This window comes from Ceratotherium simum, chromosome 21 (assembly GCF_057802395.1).
Source record: "Ceratotherium simum simum isolate JZ-2026a chromosome 21, ASM5780239v1, whole genome shotgun sequence".
Taxonomy (NCBI): domain Eukaryota; kingdom Metazoa; phylum Chordata; class Mammalia; order Perissodactyla; family Rhinocerotidae; genus Ceratotherium; species Ceratotherium simum.
In genome coordinates this window covers 260985-285653 of record NC_141920.1, presented here as the reverse complement: position 1 = coordinate 285653, position 24669 = coordinate 260985, and the positions used below count along the sequence as shown (strand labels likewise).

The following is a 24669-nucleotide window of genomic DNA, read 5'->3' as shown; positions in this document are numbered from 1 at the left end:
CACAGGTTCCCGTTACTCTTCATGTTCAAATCTAGCTTCCAGACTTCTTCCAACTCCCTAGACCTGGTTTTAAATCACCAGTAACCCAGTAGCTCTCCATCCCTGAAGACCAGTTGTGCGGGGGATGGCATGGACTGTTAGTTCTGGCAGATGAGCAGTGAGGCTGATGGAGGGCTGATTGTTTGTTGGAGGTGAACTATTTACTTGGAAGTGAGGGAAGCGACGACAAGTTAAGTAGAGAGTTGGATGGGCAACTAGGACAATGGATTCAGCTTTTCTTCTGAGTTGAGTATTCGTAGGATGGCCCTACCTTTGGAATTTTGTAGACTTTTAAAGCAGTAATATACTTCTGTTCAAATGCAAGTATTTATGTCAGAGTAAGACAACTTGTTTTCATTTTAGTGAATTTCTGCATATTTTCATTTGGTAGATAATTGAGTTACTGAGTTTGTGAACGTATCCACTATTACCTTAAAATATATTTGATTTAGCTGTTGAGTGTGTGGAGTTATTCTTTTTGGCGATTTAAGGAAGTATAATAAAATGACTTTGTTTCAGAGTAGACATCTAGTATTTCTAATGCATGCACACATTTTACTTCCTAGGGAGCAAAGGGAGAAAGAAGAAATTGAGAAATACCGCATGGAACGCCCCAAAATCCAACAGCAGTTCTCAGATCTCAAAGTAAGCAGATGGATGACATGCTGTTTCTAATACGCTCACCCTACCTGGCAGAGAACAGACTGCTCTAGGGTAGAATTGAAGAGACTTCACTAACTTTGCTCTTTGAGTCAGATGGTAGAGGGTCCCACTTGATGTGTTTAATTGTATGTAGATGTGTGCAAAAAGCTTCTCCACCCCCAACCAAAAAAGGGAGGACAAATGAGCTTATTTTCTTTCTTTTCTTTTTTTTTTTTGTGAGGAAGATCAGCCCTGTGCTAACATCTGCCAATGCTCTTCTTTTTTTGTTGAGGAAGACTGGCCCTGGGCTAACATCCGTGCCTCATCTTCCTCCACGTTATATGGGACGCTGCCACAGCATGGCTTGCCAAGTGGTACATCGGTGCGCGCCTGGGATCCAAACTGGCCAACCCCGGGCCGCCGCAGCGGAGCGCGTGCACTTAACTGCTTGCGCCATTGGGCCGGCTCCTGAGCTTATTTTCTTTGTATCTTTTTTTTTTTGTGAGCAAGATCAGCCCTGAGCTAACATCCATGCCAATCCTCCTCTTTTTGCTGAGGAAGACTGGCTCTGAGCTAACATCTATTGCCAGTCCTCCTCCTTTTTCTCCCCAAAGCCCCACTAGATAGTCGTATGTCATAGTTACACATCCTTCTAGTTGCTGTGTGTGGGATGCCGCCTCAGCATGGCCGACAAGCGGTGCATCGGTGCGTGCCCAGGATCCGAACCCTGGGCCGCCAGTAGCGGAGCGCGCACTTAACTGCTAAGCCACGGGGCCGGCCCTCTTTGTATCTTTACCTCCATTTATACATAAGATTTTCTTAACTGTGTCCTCTGGGCTTTGGCAGAACAATTTACATTTGAGTGAAGTAGAGCAGATCCAACAAATTGATTTTTCTAAGTGAAAGAGATAACCATTTCTGCCTCAGAATCCTAAGGCGTGATGATTTGGGGGCTAGGGGTCAGAGAGAGCATAGTTTTTCTTGTGCATGTGAAATTCTGCTAGAGGATGAATGTTTTTGGGGCCGATGTTTCCAGAGGAAGTTGGCAGAAGTCACAGAAGAAGAGTGGCTGAGCATCCCCGAGGTCGGCGATGCGAGAAACAAGCGCCAGCGGAACCCACGCTATGAGAAGCTGACCCCTGTTCCCGACAGTTTCTTTGCCAAACATCTACAGACTGGAGAGAACCACACTTCAGTGGATCCTCGACAGACTGTGAGCGTCCGAAAAGAGGGCGAATGGGGCTCCTTTAGTCTGCTTAGACAGATCAGTGCTGGGAGCGGTGGGTGGTGGTGGAGAAAGTACTTCTGCAGTTCGGTAGCTGTGCTGTGGCTGAGTCTTGGCTGTACAACTGAGCACATGTCAGGCTACGATGGAAGGATCTCAGGTTCTCCTACATGAAAATGCAAGCCAGCATTTTGTCCTTTTCCCCCCAGCAATTTGGAGGTCTTAACACACCCTATCCAGGCGGACTGAACACTCCATACCCAGGTGGAATGACACCTGGATTGATGACACCTGGCACAGGTGAGCTGGACATGAGGAAGATTGGCCAAGCGAGGAACACTTTGATGGACATGAGGCTGAGCCAGGTGAGAGTTTATGTCATGCAACATTTCCGTGCAGATGATATTTAAAAATTTCTGTTTTCTCATTATAAAACTAATATGTTTGTTAAAAGTTTATCTTTTGAAGTGCTTTGTCACAAGATAAGCAGACCTGTGACGATGTACAATTCCCTGTCCCGTTAGAGTCACAGGATTCTGCATTCAGGCTGGTCCGTGCATCCACATACAGGGCATGCACAGGTGCAGTGCACTCAGAGTGCCAACAGCAAAGGGCCAGCCCCGGTGGGTATTACTGCTCCCTCTTGGGGGACCTGGGGGCTGTCACAGGTGACAAAGGGCTGCCTGACAAGCAAACCAAATGAAGGCACTCCTGACAAGCTCACTGTCAATGCAGCTTAATGTCCTTCCCTCTTTTTTTTTTTTTTTTTTAAATTTCTTTTTCCCCCCAAAGCCCCAGTAGATAGTTGTATGTCATAGCTGCACATCCTTCTAGTTGCTGTATGTGGGACACGGCCTCAGCGTGGCCGGAGAAGCGGTGCGTCGGTGTGCGCCCGGGATCCGAACCTGGGCCACCAGCAGTGGAGTGCGCGCACTTAACTGCTAAGCCACGGGGCCGGCCCTGTCCTTCTCTCTTTATGTAAAAGTTCAATGCACAGGTTTTTTTCCTTTATCCTAGTAAATTATTGTGGCCCTTGGGCATGCACTCCATTCAGGGCTCTAAAAAACCCAGGTGAGGTGGAAAACCCTTTCTAATTATGAGATGCACATCAGAAACCATAAAGGAAAAGACTTTCACATTTGATTACATGCAAATTAGAAACTTGCACCAAGAAAGCACTGTCAAGTCAAAGGAACCAACAAATTGGGAAAAAGTCGTTATGCACATGAAAATGAGTGGCCGAGTAGTATGTGTAATTTTCCATTTGTGTTGGGGAAGAGAATGTCCTCACACAGATGTGTTTGCACATCCTGGGAAGTAGCCAGGGCTGCACACCCACACCACCAGGGAACAAGGTGGGGGTATGGAGTGGGAGCTAGATGTGAACGTTTTTTAAGGAAAAGTTTCACACATACTTGGAAGTAGAAAAATAGTGTAGTGAACTATTCAGCTGTTACTGTGTGATGCGCTGGGAAACTTTTAAATCTTAGTGGAACTTTCATTGTACCTCTTGCATTTTTTATGGTGAGCAAATATTTTATAATGCCAGTATCTTACCAATTTAAAAAATTGCTCATGGCGCTGGCCTGGTGGCATAGTGGTTAAGTTCATGTACTCTGCTTTGGCGGCCTGGGGTTTGCAGGTTCGGATCCTGGGGACAGACCTACACACTGCTCATCGACCCACACTGTGGCGGCATACCACATATAAAATAGAGGAAGACTGGCACAGATGTTAGCTCAGGGACAATCTTCCTCAAGCAAAAAGAGGAAGATTGGCAGCAGCCAGTCTTCCTCACCAAAAAAAAAAAAAAAGCACACGTTTTCATGTTACTTGATGTGTGTGTACTTTATAAATTGGAGAGTAGTTCATTGTTTGCTGGTATCACGATTTGATCTTTGGTTAATGGACCTTTGGAGTTGTTGCTACTTTTTTGCTGTTGTAAGCCATGTTTTGACAAACTCATGCTTCTATCTTTGCACATTTAAGTAAACATTTTTATAGTATCTGTAAAGTGGAATTGTTGGATCAGTGTAGTGATCCAACAATCCATAAGTGATTTTGCTCAAAAACACATGGCCTTTCACGCTCAGCAGCACAGGATGAACGTGTCTGGGTGACCACACTGTTGGCAGTGCTGGCTCAGGGGCCATCATCTTTGTCATCTTCACCAGTCTGAGAGGCAAACCCGTTTCGCCTCAACAAGCCTCCGTTTAACCTGCGTTTTCATTAGTGGTGAAGTGGAGCATCTTTCCTGTATGTTAGTCTCGGGCAGCTCTTCTGTGAAATGCTTCTTTTGTCATTTGCCCATTTTCCTCTTAAGTTCGTTTTAACACAATGATCATTTATGTTGCGTGTATCTTCTCTAGTTTCTTGTTTCTCTTTCAGACTTGTGTGTGGAATAGAGAAATATTTTCTTTAAAAAAAACTTTTTCTTGGTAATTTTTTGTGGTAAAATATATGTAAGATAAAATTTACTGTTTTTTTTTTTTTTGTGAGAAAGATCAGCCCTGAGCTAACATCCATGCTAATCCTCCTCTTTTTTTTTTTTGCTGAGGAAGATGGGCCCTGGGCTAACATCTGTGCCCATCTTCCTCCACTTTTTTATATGGGACGCCACCACAACATGGCTTGACAAGCGGTGCATTGGTGCGTGCCCGGGATCTGAACCTGGGCTGCCAGCAGCGGAGCGCGCGCACTTAACCGCTACGCCACAGGACCGGCCCCTAAAATGTACTGTTTTAACCATTTTTTTTTCCTTGAGGAAGATTGGCCCTGCACTAACATCTGTTGCAATCTTCTTGTTTTTTTCTTTTTTTCTCCCCAAAGCCCCAGTACATAGTTGTGTATCATAGTTGTAGAATTGTAGCTCTTCTCTGTGGGATGCCTCCTCGGCATGGCTTGATGAGCAGTGAGCAGGTCTGCGCCCAGGATCCGAACCTGCAAATCCCGGGCCACCGAGGTAGAACGCACGAACTCAACCACTACACCACCAGGCTGGTCCGGTTTTAACCATTTTTAAGAGTACAGTTCAGTGCTATTAAGTACATTCACATTGTTGTGCAACCATCAGCACCATCCATCTCCAGAACTTGCTCATCTTCCCAAACTGAAACTTGGTCCCCGTTAAACACCAGCTCCATCCCCTCCTCTAGCCCCAGCACCCACCGTCCTACTTTCTGTCTCTGCGTGTTTGACTCCTCTAGGTGCCTCCCATGGGTGCATTCACACAGTGTTTCTCCTTTTGTGACTGGCTTATTTCACTGAGCATAACGTTCTCAGGGTGCATCCATGTTGTAGCAGGTGTCAGGATTTCCTTCCTTTTTAAAGCTGAATGATATCCCTTTGTATGTACGTATAGACCACACTTTATCTATTCATCTGTCGATGGACATGGGTTGCTTCCACCTTTCGGCTATTGTGAATAATCCTGCTCTGAGCCTTGGTGTACAGACAGCTGTTTGAGTCTCTGCTTTCACTTCTTTTGGGTATAAACCCAGAAGTGGAACTGCTCGATCGTATGGTGATTCTATGTTTAATTTTTTTTATCGGGCTGGCGCTGTGGCGTAGTGGTTAGGTGCGCGTACTCTGCTGCTGGCGACCTGGGTTCAGATCCTGGGCATGCACCGCCGCACCGCTTGTCAGGCCATGCTGTGGCCGCATCCCACATAAAGTGGAGGAAGATAGGCATGGATGTTAGCTCAGGGCCCGTCTTCCTCAGCAAAAAGAGGAGGATTGGCATGGATGTTAGCTCAGGGCTGTTCTTCCTCAGACATACACAAACACACTAAGTAAATAAATAAATTTAATTTCTCTCTCTTCTCTTTTTTTTTTTTTTGTGAGGAAGATCAGCCCTGAGCTAACATCCATGCCAATCCTCCTCTTTTTGCTGAGGAGGACTGGCCCTGAGCTAACATCTGTGCCCATCTTCCTCCACTTTATGTGGGACACCGCCACAGCATGGCCTGACAAGGGGTGCGTCTGTGCGTGCTCGGGATCTGAACCCGGGTCGCCAGCAGCGGAGTGCACACACTTAACTGCTACGCCACGGGGCAGCTCCAATTATTTTTTTTTCCTTTTGCAGGGGAAGATTTGTGCTAACATCTGTTGCCAGTCTTCCTCCTTGTTTCTTCCTTCCCCCGCCGACCAAGCCCCAGCACATAGTTGTGTATAGTTGTAAGTTCTTCTGACTCTTTTATGTGAGCTGCTGCCACAGCATGGCAACTGACAGATAAGTGGTGTGGTTCTGCGCCTGGGAACTGAACCTGAGCCACCAAAGCAGATTGCCTCAGACTTTAACTGCTAGGCCAACAGGACTGGCTCTCTTTGTTTAATTTTTTGGGAAACCACCATACTGTTTTCCACAGCAGGTGTGCCATTTTAGATTTCCAGCAGAGCAGCACTGCACAAGGGTTCCAGTTTCTCCACATCCTTGACAACACTTGTTATTTTCTGACTTTTTGATACTCACCTTCCTAATGGGTGTGAAGTGGTGTCTCATTGTGGTTTTCATTTGCGTTTCCCTGATTAGTGATGTTGAGCATCATTTCGTGTGCGTATTGGCCATTTCTGTCTTCCTTGGAGAAATGTCTATTCAAGTCCTTTTTTTTTCCTTCAGTGCATGGTTGTGTATCCTAGTTGTTAGTTTTAGTTTTCTATGTGAACTGCCACCACCGCCATAGTATGAGAACTGACAGACGGGTGGTGTAGTTCCAGGACCAGGAAACGAACCTGGGCCGCGGCGGTGAGAGTGCTGAATGTTAACCACTAGAGCACCAGGGCTGGCTCAAAAAAAAAAAATTCAAGTCCTTTTTAAAGAGCAGTTTTAGGTTCACAGCAAAATTGAGAGGAAGGTACAGAGATTTCTCAAATACCTTCTGCCCTGACACGTACATAGCCTCCTCCATTATCAACAATCCCCACCAGATGGTGCATTTGTCGTAATTGATGAACCTACATTGACACGTCATAATCACCCGGAGTCCGTAGTTTACAGTAGGGGTCATTCTTCGTGTTGTACATTGTGTGGGTTTGCACAAATGTACGAGGACATGTGTCCATCATTATAGTATCACACAGAGTAGTTTCACTACCCTAAAAATCCCCTGTGCTCCGCCTATTCATCCCTCCCCCTACCCTTGGCCACCTCTGATCTTTTTACTGTCTCCGTAGTTCTGCCTTTTCCAGAATGTCGTAAGGTTAGACTCAAACAGTGTGTAGCCTTTTCACACTGGCTTCTTTCACTTAGTGCTATGCATTTAAGGTTCCTCCATGTTTTTTCATGGCTTGACAGCTCATTCTTTTCATCACTGAATAATAGCCCATTGTCTGGATGGACCAGTTTATTTATCTGTTCACCTTGGAGGACATCTTGGTTGCTTCCAAGTTTTGGAAGTTATGAGTAAAGCTTCTTATAAACATCCATAGGCAGGTTTTTGTGTGGACGTAAGTTTTCACGTCCTCTGGGTAAATACCAAGGAATGCAATTGCTGGATCGTATGGTAAGAATATGTGTAGATTTGTAAGAAGCCACCAAACTGTCTTCCGAAGTGGCTTCACCATTTTTCATTCCCACCAGCAACAAATCAGAGTTCATCTTGCTCCACATCCTCGCCAGCATTTGGTGTCAGTGTTGCAGATTTTGACCATTCTAATAGGTGTGTAGTGGTATCTCGTTGTTTTAATTTGTTTTTCCCTGATGACGTATGATGTGGAGCATCTTTTCGTGTGCTTATTTGCCATCTGTATATCTTCTGTGGTGAGGTGTCTTTTCATTTGTTTTTTAGTTGGGTTGGTTGTTTTTGTTTTGTTGTGTTTTAAGAGTTCTTTGTATATTTTAGATAACAGCCCTTTATCAGATGTGTCTTTTGCATATATCTTCTCCTAGTCTGTGCCTTATCTTTTCATTCTCTCTCTTTTTCTTTAAATTGAGGTTGTATTGGCTTATAACATTGTGTAAGTTTCAGGTCTACATTATTATATTTCAGTTTCTGTATAGATTGTATCGTGTTCACCACCAATAGTCTAGTTTTTTTAATTTATTTTTTTTATTTTATTGAGGTCATAATAGTTTATAATATTGTGAAATTTCAGTTGTGCATTATTATTTGTCAGTCACCATATAAATGTGCCCCTTTACCCCTTATGCCACCCCTAACCCTCTTCCTCTTTGGTGACCACTCATCTGTTCTCTTTGTCCATGTGTTTCTTTATCTTCCACATGTGAGTGAAATCATGCGATGTTTGTCTTTCTCTGTCTGGCTTATTTCACTTAACATAATACCCTCAAGGTCCATCCATGTTGTTGCAAATGGGACGGTTTTGTCTTTTTTATGGCTGAGCAATATTCCATTGTGTATATATACCACATCTTGATCCATTCATCAGTCGACAGGCACTTGGGTTGCTTCCACTTCTTGGCTATAGTGAATAATGCTGCAATGAACATAGGGGTGGGTAAGTCTCTTTGAATTGTTGATTTCAAGTTCTTTGGATAAATACTCAGTAGTGGGATAGCTGGGTCATGTGGTACTTCTATTTTTAATTTTTTGAGACATCTCCAGACTGTTTTCCATAGTGGCTGCACCAGTTTGCATTCCCACTAGCAGTGTATGAGGGTTCCCTTTTCTCCACAACCTCTCCAACATTTGTTATTTTTTTGTCTTGGTGATTATAGCCATTCTCACGGGTATAAGGTAATATCTTAGTGTAGATTTGATGTGCATTTTCCTGATGATTAGTGATTTTGAACATCTTTTCATGTGCTTTTTGGCCATCTGTGTATCTCCTTTGGAAAAATGTTTGTTCATATCCTCTGCCCATTTTTTAAAAAATTTTTTAACGTGATCATAATAGTTTATAACATTGTGAGATTCCAGTTGTACATTGTTATTTGTCAGTCAGCATATAAATGTGCCCCTTCACCCCTTGTGCCCACCCCCCCAACTCCCTTCCCCTTGGTAACCACCCAGCTGTTCTCTCTGTCCGTGTGTTAGTTTATCTTCCACATATGAGAGAGGTCATACAGGGCATGTCTTTCTCTGTCTGGCTTATTTCACTTAACGTAATACCCTCCAGGTCCATCCATGTTGTTGCAAATGGGATGATTTTGTCTTTTTTTATGGCTGAGCAGTATTCCACTGTATATATATATACTACATCTTCTTTATCTAATTGTCTGTTGATGGACGCTTGGGTTGCTTCCACTTCTTGGCTATAGTGAATAATGCTGCAATGAACATAGGGATGCGTAGCCTCTTTGGATTGTTGATTTCATGTTCTTTGCATAAATACCCAGAAGTGAGATAGCTGGATGATAAGGTATTTCTATTTTTAATTTTTTGAGGAATTTCCATACTGTTTTCCATAGAGGCTGCACCAGTTTGCATTCCCACCAGCAGTGAATGAAGGTTCCCTTTTCTCCACATCCTCTCCAACATTGATTATTTTTTGTCCTGGTGATTATAGCCATTCTCACTGGTGTAAGGTGATATCTTAGCGTAGGTTTTTTTGTCTGTGTGTGTGAGGAAGATCAGCCCTGAGCTAACATTTGTGCCAGTCCTCCTCTTTTTGCTGAGGAAGACTGGCTCTGAGCTAACATCCGTGCCAGTCTTCCTCCATTTTATGTGGGACGCTGCCACAGCATGGCCTGACAAGCGGTGCGGTGGTGCGCACCCGGGATCCGAAGCCAGGGCGCCAGCAGCGGAGCAAGAGCACTTAATCGCTACGCCATGTTGCCGGCCCCCTTAGTGTAGTTTTGATTTGCATTTCCCTGATGATTAGTGATGTTGAACATCTTTTCATATGCCTGTTGGCCATCTGTATATCTTCCTTGGAAAAATGTCTGTTCATATCCTCTGCCCATTTTTTGATGGGGTTATTTGTTTTTTTGTTGTTGAGTTGTGTGAGTTCTTTTTATATTTTGGAGATTAACCCCTTGTCAGATATATGGTTTGCAAATTATTGTCTCCCAGCTGGTGGGTTGTCTTTTCATTTTGATCCTGGTTTCATTTGCCTTTCCTCTGCCCATTTTTTGATTGAGTTGTTTTTTTGTTGTTGAGTTGTATGAGTTCTTTATATATTTTGGAGATTAATCCTTTGTCGGGTATATGATTTGCAAATATTTTCTCCCAGTTGATGGATTGTCTTTTCGTTTTGTTCCTGGTTTCCTTTGCCTTGGAGAAGCTCTTTAGTTTGATATAGTCCCATTTGTTTATTTTTTCTTTTGTTTCCCTTGCCTGAGTAGACGTGGTTTTCAAAAAGATTCTTCTAAAACTGGTGTCAAAGAGTATACTGCCTGTATTTTCTTCTAGGAGTTGTATGGTTTCACGTCTTACCTTCAAGTCTTTAATCCTTTTTGAATTAATTTTTGTGTATGGTGTAAGATAATGGTCTACTTTCATTCTTTCCAATGTGGCTGTCCAGTTTTCCCAACACCATTTATTGAAGAGATATTTTTCTCCATTGTATGTTCTTGGCTCCTTTGTCGAAGATTAGCTGTCCATAGATGTGTGGTTTTATTTCTGGGCTTTCAATTCTGATCCATTGATCTGTGTGTCTGTTTTTGTACCAGTACCATGCTGTTTTGATTACTATAGCTTTGTCGGATATTTTGAAGTCAGGGATTGTGATGCCTCCAGCTTTGTTCTTTTTTCTCAGGATTGCTTTAGTTATTTGGGGTCTTTCATTGCCCCATATGAATTTTAGGATTTTTTGTTCTATTTCCGTGAAGAATGTCATTGGGATTCTGATTGGGATTGCATTGAATCTGTAGATTGCTTTAGGTGATGTGGACATTTTAACTATGTTTATTCTTCCAATCCATGTGCATGGAATATCTTTTCATTTGTTTGTGTCATCATTGATTTCTTTCAATAATGCCTTATAGTTTTCATTGTATAGGTCTTTCACCTCCTTGGTTAAATTTATTCCTAGATATTTTATTCTTTTTGTTGCGATTATAAACGGGATTGGATTCTTGAGTTCTCTTTCTGTTAGTTTGTTATTGTTATTATTTTTTTTAATAATTTTATTTATTTATTTTTTCCCTCTAAGCCCCAGTAGATAGTTGTATGTCATAGCTGCACATCCTTTTAGTTGCTGTATATGGGACGCAGCCTCAGCATGGCCGGAGAAGCGGTGCATTGGTGCACGCCCGGGATCCAAACCTGGGCTGCCAGCAGCGGAGCGCGCATACTTAACGGCTATAGCCACGGGGCCGGCCCTAGTTTGTTATTAGAGTATAGAAATGCAGCTGAGTTTTATCAGTTGATTTTGTACTCTGCAACTTTGCTGTAGTTGTTGATTATTTCTAATAGTTTTCTGATGGATTCTTTAGGGTTTTCTATATATAGAATCATGTCGTCTGCAAACAGCGAGAGTTTCACTTCTTCCTTACCAATTTGGAAACCTTTTATTTCTTTTTCTTGTCTAATTGCTCTGGCCAAAACCTCCAGTACTATGTTGAATAAAAGTGGCGAGACTGGGCACCCTTGTTCTGTCTCTGTTCTCAGAGGGATGGCTTTTAGTTTTTCACTGTTGAGTGTGATCGTGTCTGTGGGTTTGTCATGTCTGGCCTTTGTTATGTTTAGGTACTTTCCGTCTATACCCATTTTCTTGAGAGTTTTTATCATAAATGGATGTTGGATTTTGTCAAATGCTTCCTCTGCCTCTATTGAGATGATCATGTGGTTTTTATTCCTCATTTTGTTAATGTGGTGTATCACATTGGTTGATTTGCAGGTGTTGAACCATCCCTGCATCCCTGGTATAAATCCCACTTGATCGTAGTGTATGGTCCTTTTTTTTTTTTTTTTTTTGTGAGGAAGATCAGCCCTGAGCTATCATCCATGCCAATCCTCCTCTTTTTGCTGAGGAAGACTGGCCCTGAGCTAACATCTATTGCCAATCCTCCTCCTTTTTTTCCCTTTTTCTCTCGAAAACCCCAGTAGATAGTTGTATGTCATAGTTGCACATCCTTCTAGTTGCTGTATGTGGGATGCCGCCTCAGCATGTCCGGACAAGCAGTGCGTGAGTGCACGCCTGGGATCCAAACCTGGGCCACCAGATGCGCACTTAACCGCTATGCCATGGGGCCGGCCTCTGATCCTTTTAATATATTGCTGTATTCGGTTTGCCGGTATTTTGTTGAGGATTTTTGCATCTGTGTTCATTGGTGATATTGGCCTGTAATTTTCCTTCTTTGTGTTGTCCTTGTCTGGCTTTGGGATCAGGGTGATGTGGCCTCATAGAATGAGTTAGGAATTGTTCTGTCTTCTTCAGTTTTTTGGAAAAGTTTGAGAAGGGTGGGTATTAAATCTTTGAATGTTTGGTAGAATTCTTCAGAGAAGCCATCTGGTCCTGGACTTTTATTTTTTGGGAGGCTTTTAAAGATTTTTTATTTATTTATTTTTCCCCCCAAAGCCCCAGTAGATAGTTGTATGTCATAGCTGCACATCCATCTAGTTGCTGTATGTGGGACGCAGCCTCAGCATGGCCAGAGAAGTGGTGCGTCAGTGGGCGCCCGGGATCCGAACCTGCGCCGCCAGCAGCGGAGCGCACGCACTTAACTGCTAAGCCACGGGGCCAGCCCCTGGGAGGCTTTTGATTACTGTTTCAATGTCTTTACTTGTGATTGGTCTATTCAGATTCTCTATTTCTTCTTGATTCAGTTTTGGGAGGTTGTGTGAGTCTAAGAATTTATCCATTTCTTCTAGATTGTCCAATTTGTTTGCGTATAGTTTTTTGTAATATTCTCTTATAATCCTTTGTTTTTCTGTGGTATCCGTTGTAATTTCTCTTATTTCATTTCTAGTTTTATTTATTGGAGCCTTCTCTCTTTTTCTCTTAGTGAGTCTGGCTAAGGGTTTGTCAATTTTATCTTCTCAAAGAACCAGCTCTTAGTTTCATTGATCCTTTCTACTGTTTTTTTGGTTTCTATTTCATTTATTTCTGCTCTAATTTTTATTATTTCCCTCCTTCTGCTGACTTTGTGCTTTGTTTGTTCTTCTTTTTCTAATTCTGTTAGGTGTAGTTTAAGATTACTTACTTGAGATTTTTCTTGTTTGTTAAGGTGGGCCTGTATTGCTTTGAATTTCCCTCTTAGGATCAATTTTGCTGCATCCCATATGAGTTGGTATGATGTATTTTCATTGTCATTTCTCTCCAGATAGTTTTTGATTTCTCTTTTAATTTCTTCATTGATTCATTGGTTGTTAAGTAGCGTGTTGTTTAGTGTCCACATATTTGTCATTTTCCCAGCTTTTTCTTGTAGTTAATTTCTAGTTTCATAGCGTTATGATTGGAAAAGATGCGTGATATGATTTCAGTCTTCTTAAATTTATGGAGGCTTGCCTTGTTTCCCAACACGTGGTCTGTCCTTGAGGATGTTCCATGTGCGCTTGAGAAGAATGTGTACTCTGCTGTTTTTGGATGGAGTGTTCTATATATATCTATTAAGTCCATCTTGTCTAGTTTTTCATTTAATTCCACTATTTCCTTGTTGACTTTCTGTCTGGGTGATCTATCCATTGATGTAAGTGGGGTGTTGAGGTCTCCTACTATTATTGTGTTGCTGTTAATTTCTCCTTTTAGGTTTATTAATAGTTGCTTTATGTACTTTGGCGCTCCTGTGTTAGGTGCATATCTATTTATAAGTGTTATATCCCCTTGGTGGGGTGTCCCTTTTATTGTTATCTATTGCCCCTCTTGTCTCTCATTACCTGTTTTATCTTGAAGTCTGCTTTGTCTGATACAAGTATGGCAACACCTGCTTTCTTTTGTTTGCCGTTAGCTTAGAGTATTGTCTTCCATCCCTTCACTCTGAGCCTGTGTTTGTCTTTCGAGCTGAGATGTGTTTCCTGGAGGCAGCATATTGTTGGATCTTGTGTTTTAATCCATCCAACCACTCTGTGTCTTTTGATTGGAGAATTCAATCCATTTACATTTAGAGTAATTATTGATATATGAGGGCTTAATGCTGCCATTTTATCACTTGTTTTCTGGTTGTTCTGTTTTTCCCTTATTTCTCGTCCCATGTATTTCGGACTGCCAATTGAGTTTGGTGATTCTCTTTGATGGTTTTCTCCTTATTTATCATTTGTGTTTCTGTTCTGATTTTTTGTTTAGTGGTTACCGTGAGGTTTGTATAAAAGATCTTGTAGGGCCGGCCCCGTGGCTTAGCGGTTAGGTGCGTGTGCTCCGCTGCTGGTGGCCTGGGTTTGGATCCTGGGAGCGCACCGACGCACCGCTTCTCCGGCCATGCTGGGGCCGCATCCCACATGCAGCAACTAGAAGGATGTGCAACTGTGACATACAACTACCTACTGGGGCTTAAAAAAAAAAAGATCTTGTAGATGAGATAGTCCATTTTTAAGATAGCTTCTTATTTTCTTTGTCTAAGCAGGTTCCATGCCTTTCCTCTTCCCCATCTAAGTTATTGTTGTCACAGCTTATTCCATTTTGTGTTGTGATTAAGTGAAGTGATTACAGTTATTTTTGATGGTTTCCCTCCCTTTATCTTTAATGTTATAATTGTTTGCTACCTGTTCTGATAGAGAGCTGCAATTTTCTGATTTTGTCTATTTATCTCCGTGCTCAAGGCTTTGTAAACCCTTTCTTTTTTTTTCAGGTACAAGGGCCTTCTTGATCATTTCTTGTGGAGGGGGTGTGGTCTTGTGTTGATGAACTCCCTCAGCTTTTGATATCTGGGAAAGTTTTTATTTCTCCATTGTATCTGAAGGATAGTTTCACTGGATAGAGTATTCTTGGCTGAAAGTTTTTGTCTTTCAGTATTTAGAATGTATCATTCCATTCTCTCCTGACCTTTAAGGTTTCTTTTTTTTTTTTGTGAGGAAGATCAGCACTGGGCTAACATCCATTGCCAATCTTCCTCTTTTTGCTGAGGAAGATTGGCCCTGGGCTAACATCCGTGGCCATCTTCCTCTACTTTATTTGAAACACTGCCACAGCATGGCTTGACAGGTGGTACGTCGGTGTGCGCCCGGGAACCGAACCTGTGAACCCTTGGGCTGCTGAAGCGAAGTGCGCGCACTTAACGGCTATGCCACTGGGCCAGCCCCTAAGTTTTCTTTTTTTTTATAATTTTATTTATTTATTTTTTCCCCCAAAGCCCCAGTAGATAGTTGTATGTTATAGCTGCACATCCTTCTAGTTGCTGTACGTGGGACCCGGCCTCAGCATGGCCAGAGAAGCAGTGCGTCAGTGCGCGCCCGGGATCCGAACCCGGGCCGCCAGTAGCGGAGCGCACGCACTTAACCACTAAGCCACGGGGCTGGCCCTGGCCCCTAAGTTTTCTTCTAAGAAATCCGCTGAAAGCCTGATAGGGGTTCCTTTGTAGGTTATTTTCTTCTGCCTTGCTCCTGTTAATATTGTTTCTTTGTCATTGACTTTTGCCAGTTTTACTAATATATGCCTTGGAGAAGGTCTTTTTATATTGATGTAATTAGGAGTTCTATTAGCTTCATCTACATGTAATTCCAGCTCCTTCCCCAGGTTTGGGATGTTTTCAGCTGTTATTTCTTTGAACAAGCTCTGTGTTCCTTTTTCCTTCCCTTCTCCCTCTGGAATACCTATAATCCTTATGTTGCATTCCTAATTGAGTTGGATATTTCTCAGAGAATTTCTTCATTTTTTTAGTCTTAATTCTCTCTCCTCCTCCACTTGAAGCATTTCTATATTTCTGTCCTCTGAATTACTAATTCTGTCCTCCATATTATCAGCTCTGTTTTTTAAGGATTCCAGATTTTTTTTAATCTCATTCATTTGTTCTTCATCTCCAATGTTTTTTTTGGTTTGTTTTTTGGTGAGGAAGATTTGCCCTAAGCTAACATCTGTTGCCAATCTTCCCCTTTTTTTTTTTTTGTGCTTGAGGAAGATTAGCCCTGAGCTAACATCTGTGCCAGTCTTTCTGTGTTTTTAGGTGGGATGCCTCCACAGAATGGCTGACGAGTGGAGTAGGTCTGGACTCAGGGTCTGAACCCGTGAACCGTGGGCAGCCAACGTGGAGCCTGTGGAACTTAAAACCACTTGGCCACGGGGCCAGCCCCTCCAACATTTTTTTGTGTGTGTGTGTGAGGAAGATTAGCCCTGAGCTAACGTCTGTTGCTAGTCCTCCTCTTTTTGGTGAGGAAGATTGGCCCTGGGCTAACATCTGTGCCCACCTTCCTCTACTTTATATGGGATGCCACCACAGCATGGCTTGACAAGCAGTGTTTCGGTGTGCGCCCAGGATCTGAACCTTGGGCTGCCGCGGCAGAGCACATGCACTTAACCACTACGCCACTGGGCTGGACCCCCCCAACATTTTTTATTTTTTTTTATAGTTTCAATATGTTTTGTGAAGAGTTCCTTCTGCTCATTAATTTTATTCCTGAGTTCATTAAACTGTCTTTCTGAGTTTTCTTGTGACTCGTTGAGTTTCTTTATGATAACTATTTTGAATTCTTTGTCATTTAGATTGTAAATGTCTGTGAGTTCAGGAGTGGTGTCTGGGTGCTTGTCATTTTCCTTCTGGTCTGGAGTGTTTGATGGGGTGGACTTTTACCGTCGCATAGTGGTAGTATCTGGTCACAGATTCCACCTGCCACCAACGAGGTGGGCAGGAGCTGTGTTTTCTGAGCTCACCAAGACCCCCGGAAGTTGTGTCCGTCCACTGGAGGCTAGGCCGACAGGCCCTGTCTGCGTTTGCCTGCTGGCTGCCCCTGCCTTACACACACTGGCGCAGGTGCCCTGGGGATCCGCTGCCCTGGCCGACCAGCTGAGGTGATGCGCCAGGTGGATGGGGGCGGGGCACGTTTCCCACCCGAGCTCCTGCTCTGCACTCACTGTCTTCCCGCCTGCGCTGCTCGGCTTGGTGGGGAGGCCCCTGCGGTTGCTCAGCCACATCGGCGTGGAGCATTCCCACAGGCTGGAGCCAACTCTCAGAGCGAAAGCATTCCCATGGAGGGCTGCCTTTTCCTCCTTCTCCTCTCAGAGCTGCTTGCCGGCCGCGCTAGATCACTGCCCACTGCTACTGGGGAAGGGGGAGGAGATCCATTTACCTCCTTCCACTGCCTCCGGTGGGTCCAGCACCCCCACCTTCAGACGTACGGCTGCGTGTCTCTCTCAGGTGTCTGCTGTGTTGTGTGAATGTCCTCTGTTGGGTTATGAATGTCCTTTTCCTTCTATCTTAGCGGGGAAAGACTAAGGGAAGAGCTCACTCCACCTTGATGCTGACGTCACCAATAGTCTAGTTTTTATCTGTCACCGTACTTGTCTTTTCATTCTCTTGACAGTGTCTTTCACAGGCAGAAATTTTAAATTTTAATGAAGTCCAGTTTATCAGTTCTTTCTTTCATGGATCGTGCCTTTGATGTTATATCTAAAAAGCTATCACCAAACCCCAGGTCATCTAGATTTTCTCCTATGTTATCGCCTAGGAGTTTTAAGTTTTGCATTTTGTATTTAGGTCCTTGATTCACTTTGAGTTAATTTTTATGAAGGGTGTAGTCTGTGTCTGGATTGATTTTTCTGCTTTGGACGTCCATTTGTTCCAGCACCATTTGTTGAAGAGACTGTCTTTGCTCTATTGTATTGCCTTTGCTCCTTTGTCAAAGACCAGTTGACTATATTTATGTGGCTCTATTTCTGGGCTCTATATTCTGAGCCATTGATCTGTTTGTCTGTTCTTTCACCAGTACCACACTGTCTTGATTATTGTAGCTTTATATTAAATCTTGAAGTTGGGTAGGGTCAGTCCTCTAAATTTGTTCTTCTGTTTCAGTATTGTGTTGCCTATTCTGGGTCTTTTATCTCTCCATATACATTTTAAAATCAGTTTCTCAATATCCACAAAATAACTTGCTGGGATTTTGGTTGGGACTGTGTTGAATCTATAGATCAAGTTGGGAAGAACTGATGTCTTGACAATGTTGAGTCTTCCTATCCATGAATATGGAATCTCTCTCCATTTATTTAGTTCTTTGATTTTTTTCCTCAGAGTCTTATATTCTTCCTCATATAGATCCTGTGTGTCTTTGTTAGATTAATACCTAAGTATTTCACATCTTTGGGTGCTAATGTAAATGTTATTGTGTTTTTTATTCCATTTGTTTCTTGCAGGCATATAGGAAAGCAATTGACTTTTATACATTAACCTTGTATTCTGCAACCTTGCTGTAGTTGCTTATTAGTTTTGGGAGCTTTTTTTGTTGATTCTTTTAGATTTTCTACGTAGACAATCAAGTCATCTGTGAACAAAGAGCTCCATCCTTTTCTGGTCTTGCTGCATTAGCTAGGACCCTTTTCCCAATTTTTACTCGGGTTTTGTGTTGTTTATTGTGATAATTTTGAGACTCACAACTAGGTATAATGATCTGCTATATGCAGATTTAAAGAAAGTAGTTGAAATAATGAATCTTTTACTTGATGGGTTTACTTTACTTCTGAGTTTCACTCGTTCTTAGATAGACCTTTCTTTCTTTCTTTTTTTTTTTTTTTGTGAGCAAGATCTGCCCTGAGCTAACATCCATGCCATTCCTTCTCTTTTTGCTGAGAAGGACTGGCCCTGGGCTAACATCCGTGCCCATCCTGCTCTACTTTATATGGGATGCTGCCACAGCATGGCCTGAGAAGCAGTGTGTTGATGCGCGCCTGGGATCCGAACCCGGGCCGCCAGCAGAGGAGCACGTACGCTTAACCGCTACGCCATGGGGCCGGCCCCTTAGATAGACCTTTCTTATATTCAGTTAGGGTTTTTTTCCTGGGACTTTTATGGTTTCATTATTTTTTTATATAAATCTTTGTTCCATGTAGATGAAATTTGTTTATCATCATCACAAACTGTTGTTTGAGTTAAGGTTGTTTTCCTACTTTTAAAGTTTCCACATCTGCTGGTCATCAGGACTGTGAGAGGTTCCAGGGACCCCCTGAGTCCTTTGTTTTGGGCCTTCCTTGCCCCATCTCAGCAACTTGGCTTGGCCTGTCTTGCAGGTGTCTGACTCGGTGAGTGGACAGACTGTGGTTGACCCCAAAGGCTATCTGACGGATTTAAATTCCATGATCCCGACCCATGGAGGGGACATTAAGTGAGTGCTCTGCGGAACTGGTGGGTTGGGGTGGGACTCAGGTTGTCTAGAATGTTTTGGATTTTATTTGAAAAATATGCAGTCAAAATAGGATGTGGATGTTCTAAGGAATATACAGTGGAGTAGTTAGATTTTCTGTTTAAAATATATCTGTATCAATTCATTGTGGACCTTAAATGTGTTACAAATAATATTTCAAATCTGTGCACATGCTGAGCTAGAAAGCAGCTTGCTAATCATGTCGCATGCCTCTAGCCTTGACCTCAGTGCTCTGCTCCTGGCTCCTGAAGAGGTGCTCAGAGCCTCTTTGCGTGGATGCTAAGCAGGCTCGGAACGGTGCTGACTAGAGTTTTGAGTTGATTATATCACTTGGGACGTCAGATTGGACAGTTCATACATTGTATCTGTGCAGTGGCGCCTTCTTTCTGGGCTTGGGCACACCCTCGGCAGTGTGGTGGCCTGATCCTGTGGCCTGATTCTTGCCCTTCTAGTGATATCAAGAAGGCACGACTGCTCCTCAAGTCTGTTCGGGAGACAAACCCTCATCACCCACCAGCCTGGATTGCATCAGCTCGCCTGGAAGAAGTCACTGGGAAGCTACAAGTGGCTCGAAACCTTATCATGAAGGGGACGGAGATGTGCCCCAAGGTAAGACATTTTCCTGGGAGGCTGCATGATGCCAGCCCTGGCTGGACTCTTGGTGTCTCTACCACCCAGGACACCTGTGGGAGTAAACCTGAGTGAGGGGGAGACTGCCTGCCTTTTGGCGTCTAGACGGGCGACAGTAGGACAGGTGTGGGGGACGAGGTGAAAAGCGGGAGGGTTTCCCCTGTTTGTTTTCCCTTGGACTGCAGGCCCACCCACCATTAGCTGAGTGGCAGGATGACCTTACCTAGAAAGGGCCACAGTGGTCAGCTCTTCCACCCCTCCTGATGTGAGAGACCTGACGATGAATGCTAACTCCTGAGAGAATATTCCAGCACTTACTTTTGGAGGTGGAGTGATAGACAAGCTTTAAAAAGTCCTGTGAGACCCTCTAAGTGATCATACACGTATTGTACAGACTAGGGTACCCTTGACAGTGAAAGCAGCTCTATGAATACTTACCCCAGGACATTAGGCATAAATCGGAACTTTCCAGGCAAATACGTGCCCACCTGCCTGTATGTTTTCACTTTGCCCATGGATTGACTTATTATCTTGCAGGACAAACTGTTCTTTTCTCATAGTGTTGTTGCATGTCTTCCCCACTCGGACACAGACGTGCTGTAGCCACGTGCCCAAGCACTGCTGTTATAGGGGTCTGTGGTGCAGGTGTGTTTAAGGCCAAGCTGATGGACTTTTGTTTGGTTGTAAACCCTGGGGGCCCCGTGGGTCTGATGAGCCCAGCCCCTCCTGTTCCTGAGGCTTGTGCCTGCACTTCTGGGGGTGCCTGCTGCTCTGTTGTGGCTTCCAGCCTGCATGTACACTTATTGTTCTTTTGCCCCACAGAGTGAAGATGTCTGGCTAGAAGCAGCCAGGTTGCAGCCTGGGGACACAGCCAAGGCCGTGGTGGCCCAAGCTGTTCGTCACCTCCCACAGTCTGTTAGGATTTACATCAGAGCAGCAGAGCTGGAAACAGACGTTCGAGCCAAGAAACGGGTTCTTCGGAAAGGTGAGCCTCCCAGGGTTGCCCATCGGGGCAGGTGTGCCTGCACTTGGGGCTGTTGTCCACATGAAACAGCTGCTGCCTTCTTCATCCTGGTGCCCGTGCTCTTGGAGAGCAGCTTTTCTTTTTTTTTTTTTTCCCCTAAAGCCCCAGGCGATAGTTGTAAGTCATAGTTGCACATTCTTCTAGTTGCTGTACGTGGGACGCGGCCTCAGCATGGCCAGAGAAGCAGTGCGTCTGTGCGCGCCCGGGATCTGAACCTGGGCCGCCTGCATCAGAGTGCATGCACTTAACCGCTAAGCCACAGGGCCGGCCCTTTTTTTTTTTTTTTTTTTTAGAGCAGCTTTTCTGCTGCTTTGCTCAGGCTTTAGTGGCAGTGGTCAAAGAACGGGTGACGTTTTCCAGGCCTTTTTCTGCAGTGAGTTGCCTCTGCCCTGGGACCCTCTGTGGGAGGAGTTTCCACCTTGGCTGAGGGGCTCAGCTTTAGATCTCATTCCTGCCTTTTCCTGCTGTGTCACCTTGAGTGAGTTGGGCAATCGCTCTGTGGCCCAGGTTTTCCCATCTACAAGATGAGAACAACATTTGTTCAGAACCTGCTTTTTAGGGCTCGATGAGGTGGTGTGTGTGAGGGGTGGAGCTGAGCCAGCATGAAGCAGGCTCGTGGGTGCTAGTCTTTCTTCCGTCTGCTAGGAGCCTGATGCTCCCGCAGGTAGAAGTCTGCCACTTGCTTTAAGTCTGAACCAACTGTGTGGTCACACCAGTGCTGTACGTTAATTGAACTCCTTCTTGTCTCATAAAACTCCTGCGAGGCAGCGTGTTGGCAGCACCTCACTTTCCTGCCGAGTGTTTTAAGCAAGGTAGTGTGTGCCATCGGCTTGAGTCACGGTGGGCGGTTTGCATGCCAGGGAAACTGATTCCATCCAGGAATCACTGCCGAGATGGAGCTTTTGTGGGCAGTTTGTTTTTCATTATTGCAGGATTGATAACAGGGACAGTATTTCTCCCTTCACCAGAACTGTCTGGTAGATGCTGCTTTGATCTCTGTTCCAGAGCAGATGCTGCTCAGGAGGCTGACGTGGAGTAAACCTGTGCCGGTGGCTTCTTCTCCCTGCATTTGGAGTGTGGTAGAATAAGTGTGTTCTGTGGAATCGAGGGCAGCTTTCAGCGAGAGGTTTCTAGCTCTTGTTTCTAAGATGTGTGTCTGAGTGAACTGTTAGACAGAGGGGTGTAACGCCAGGCTGTGCGGGTACTATCTCACAGTTTGTGAGTCTTTGCTGTCTGTGTGTGACAGAGGCCAGGTGGTGTCCACCTGGTGTCTGACCCTGACTGCGTGCCTGTGTCTGTGCTTTCAAGTGTGTTTTCCTCTCTTGGGTCTGGTTTCTTGCTTGGAGCCCCACTACCCATTAAATGTTCAGAGCTAGTCTGAAGAGGCTGGGAGCAGAAAGTTTGCACCAGTCTTGGTTTATAGAAATCGACTGATCTTTTTCAGCCAGGAAAATAGTTCTGTAATGAGAAACACATTAAACTCTGGATAATTAGCATTATTTATTTAGGAAAGCTCTACTGATTTTCCCCTGACACGGCGTGATGAATGGTCAGAATGTCTTTGTGGCCTCTCCCTGTTCACCACCAGATTACTTGAGTTCATTTCCAGTTGGCTTCACATTTGGAGAAGGGAGCAGGCATGGAGCTGGGGCCTGTAGGGAGTGTTGAGTGATTGCGTTTCCAGGCCGTCCTGGACCTTGAGGTGAGCAGGCCTCCTAGCTCTGCTTTCTCTCAGGCAGAGAAGCTTCACTAAGGTGGAAAGAACATGGAATTTTCAAGCTGGCCTCTGCCTCTGCTCCCTGGTCCTGGTCCTGGTCCTGGCCTGCCCCCATCCTTACAGTATTTCCAAAAGCAGCATTCTTTTTCCGGGTGCCTGGGGTTAGAGCTGGGTGCTGCTTCATTTAGCTCTTGAACACTTGTCACTGCTTGAAGGGTCTGATTTTTGACAACTAAGATAACAGCTACTTCCATCAGTGTCTTAGGACACTTAGGACACCACCCAGCCCTCTCACAGTGTGAGCTCTGGGACGCAGCTGACGGCTAGTCCTTTGTTGGGAGAACTTGAGCGTGAATGCTAGTCTGAGGCCTGAGGAGGCTGAATGACCTTGGGTGTGGTGCTTGATCTTTGAGCTGCAGTGTCCTCATTTGTAAGGGCACATCTGGGCCTGGAAGCCTTGTGCCCTGGGGGCCGGGCCGTTGGCTGTTTCCTGTTGCCTCAGTTCACCATGATAGGTATGAAGCACTATGTTACTCTACTAATTAATGCAGTCGTATACAAGTGGAGGTATTTGACCCCGAAACCATATACTCTGGTCCATAAAGCGTGGCAGCCTCCAGCGGCCATCACCATTGGGTCACTGTGAGCACAGGGACAGCACCTGAATGTCCTCCCCACAGGGCCACGGGCTTGGGATCACGTCGGCCTCTCAGTGGCCCCGTCTTCTACTAACAGGTATCACTAGTTCGGACTGCTCTTTTCTTGTCTGGGCTGTCCCTTACACCGGTTGTAGGCAGCCTCAACACAGCATGGTAGCTTGTCTCTGGGAAGTGCCTTGGCCAGAGGCGGACCTGTTGGCAGTGGTTGGCTTTAGCTCCAGTCCTGTGGCTGCTGATGAGAGGCCAGTGGAGGAGTTCCTGTGCTCTCTCAAGGTGTGGAGACAGAGTCCTGGGGTCGTAGCCAACTCTGGCTGAAGTTAACCACTCTATGAGTTCAGTCCCACCTGAATGGTCTGTACCTTAGAAGCTGAATTGTGAAGTCCACCTCCAGCAGTATGACTGCCTCAGCTTTCAGTACAGTAGAACCGTGGCTGTGTGCCTTGGTGGACATATCCTCCCTTGGGATGAGACGTCTTGATGGCAGAGTATATGAAATAAGGAGAAGGAAAAGAAGAGAATAGTTAATATGTGCATGGAGAACAGGCAGGAGGAACGGATGTCCAGTTCTGTGTTCTCGTTACTCTGCCTGGTCACCTGGCTGGAGGTGAGGACTTTCTTCCACTGCATGGGCCCTCTGCTCGTGCCTTACCTGGTCGGAGTTCTTTCCCTAGATGGGTGACCAAACTTATTCCTGAAAGGGCTAAATCCTTGGTGATCTTGCTGTCTTGGGCTGCTATCCTTCCCATTAACTTTGACTCTTGGAAATGGGAATACTAAACCAGGCCTCAGGACCCTCTGGGCTCTAGTCACAGTCTCCCCTCCCCTGGTACACGGCAGCAACTCAGTCTCACCTTGGGAGTCAGAGTTTACCTCTCCAGCCAGTGGCACCAGGAGGCCAGAGAGATGGGAGACTGCCTCAGCTTTCAGTGCATAGAACCATGGCCGTGTGCCTTAGTGGACACATCCTCCCTTGGGATGAGGCCTCCTGACAGCAGAGTTCAAAGATATGGAGATGGAAACCAGGCTTTCCCAGTGGGTTATGACGTAGAGCCCCAGGGAGCTGCTTGGATGTCACTGCTTCCTCCTAGACCTGTGTGCTCTGGCTCTGTGAGAACCACCACTGCAGGTGGTCATCTGTCACAGCACTTGTTGCATCCTGTAAGGTCGAGGCCCAATCCTTGTGCTTAGTAGGCGTCTGCTGTTCTGCTGAGCCACTGCCCGAATGACAGGCATATGGAGATGCCAGGCAATGCCTGGGCTCAGGCCCTTTGCTGCATGTCTTTTGCTGTGAAGTAAGTTTGTTGAACCTGTGATGGGTAACTCCATGGGTGGTGGTGCTGGCAGAGCACTGCAGGCAGGGAAGGCAAATCCATCCCAATAAGAATCAGTTCCTGCCCCTCCAGATGGAACTAGTCCAGGAGATCAGCCTGGTCTGGTAGCTGACCAGGGAACAGTTCTCTGGGAGGGGACTCAGCTCGGCAGCAGGCAGCATCAGATCACTTGTGGGAGGGAGCCTGTATGGAAGGACCCTGAATGGCCGTGGTCCTGCCTCCATGGTGCTTGTGCACAGCCCGTGAAGCAGGCGGGGTGGTGGGATGTGGTCCTGTGTG

The 24669-nt window shown here is 45.0% G+C and overlaps 1 protein-coding gene across 2 annotated transcripts in view; it reads left to right on the top strand.

The window, feature by feature from the left end:
• Nucleotides 1-24669, top strand: part of PRPF6 (pre-mRNA processing factor 6) — a 57441-nt gene that overhangs the window by 7173 nt on the left and 25599 nt on the right. For both annotated transcript variants that reach the window (XR_015555534.1, XM_004430172.3), the window contains exons 4-9: nt 606-684; nt 1718-1894; nt 2116-2271; nt 18896-18990; nt 19482-19638; nt 20482-20644. Coding sequence is in view for 1 of the 2 variants with exons in the window: in XM_004430172.3 (XP_004430229.1) it covers nt 606-684; nt 1718-1894; nt 2116-2271; nt 18896-18990; nt 19482-19638; nt 20482-20644 (827 nt within the window). In the remaining variant the exon portion in view is untranslated. The remainder of the gene's footprint in view (nt 1-605; nt 685-1717; nt 1895-2115; nt 2272-18895; nt 18991-19481; nt 19639-20481; nt 20645-24669) is intronic.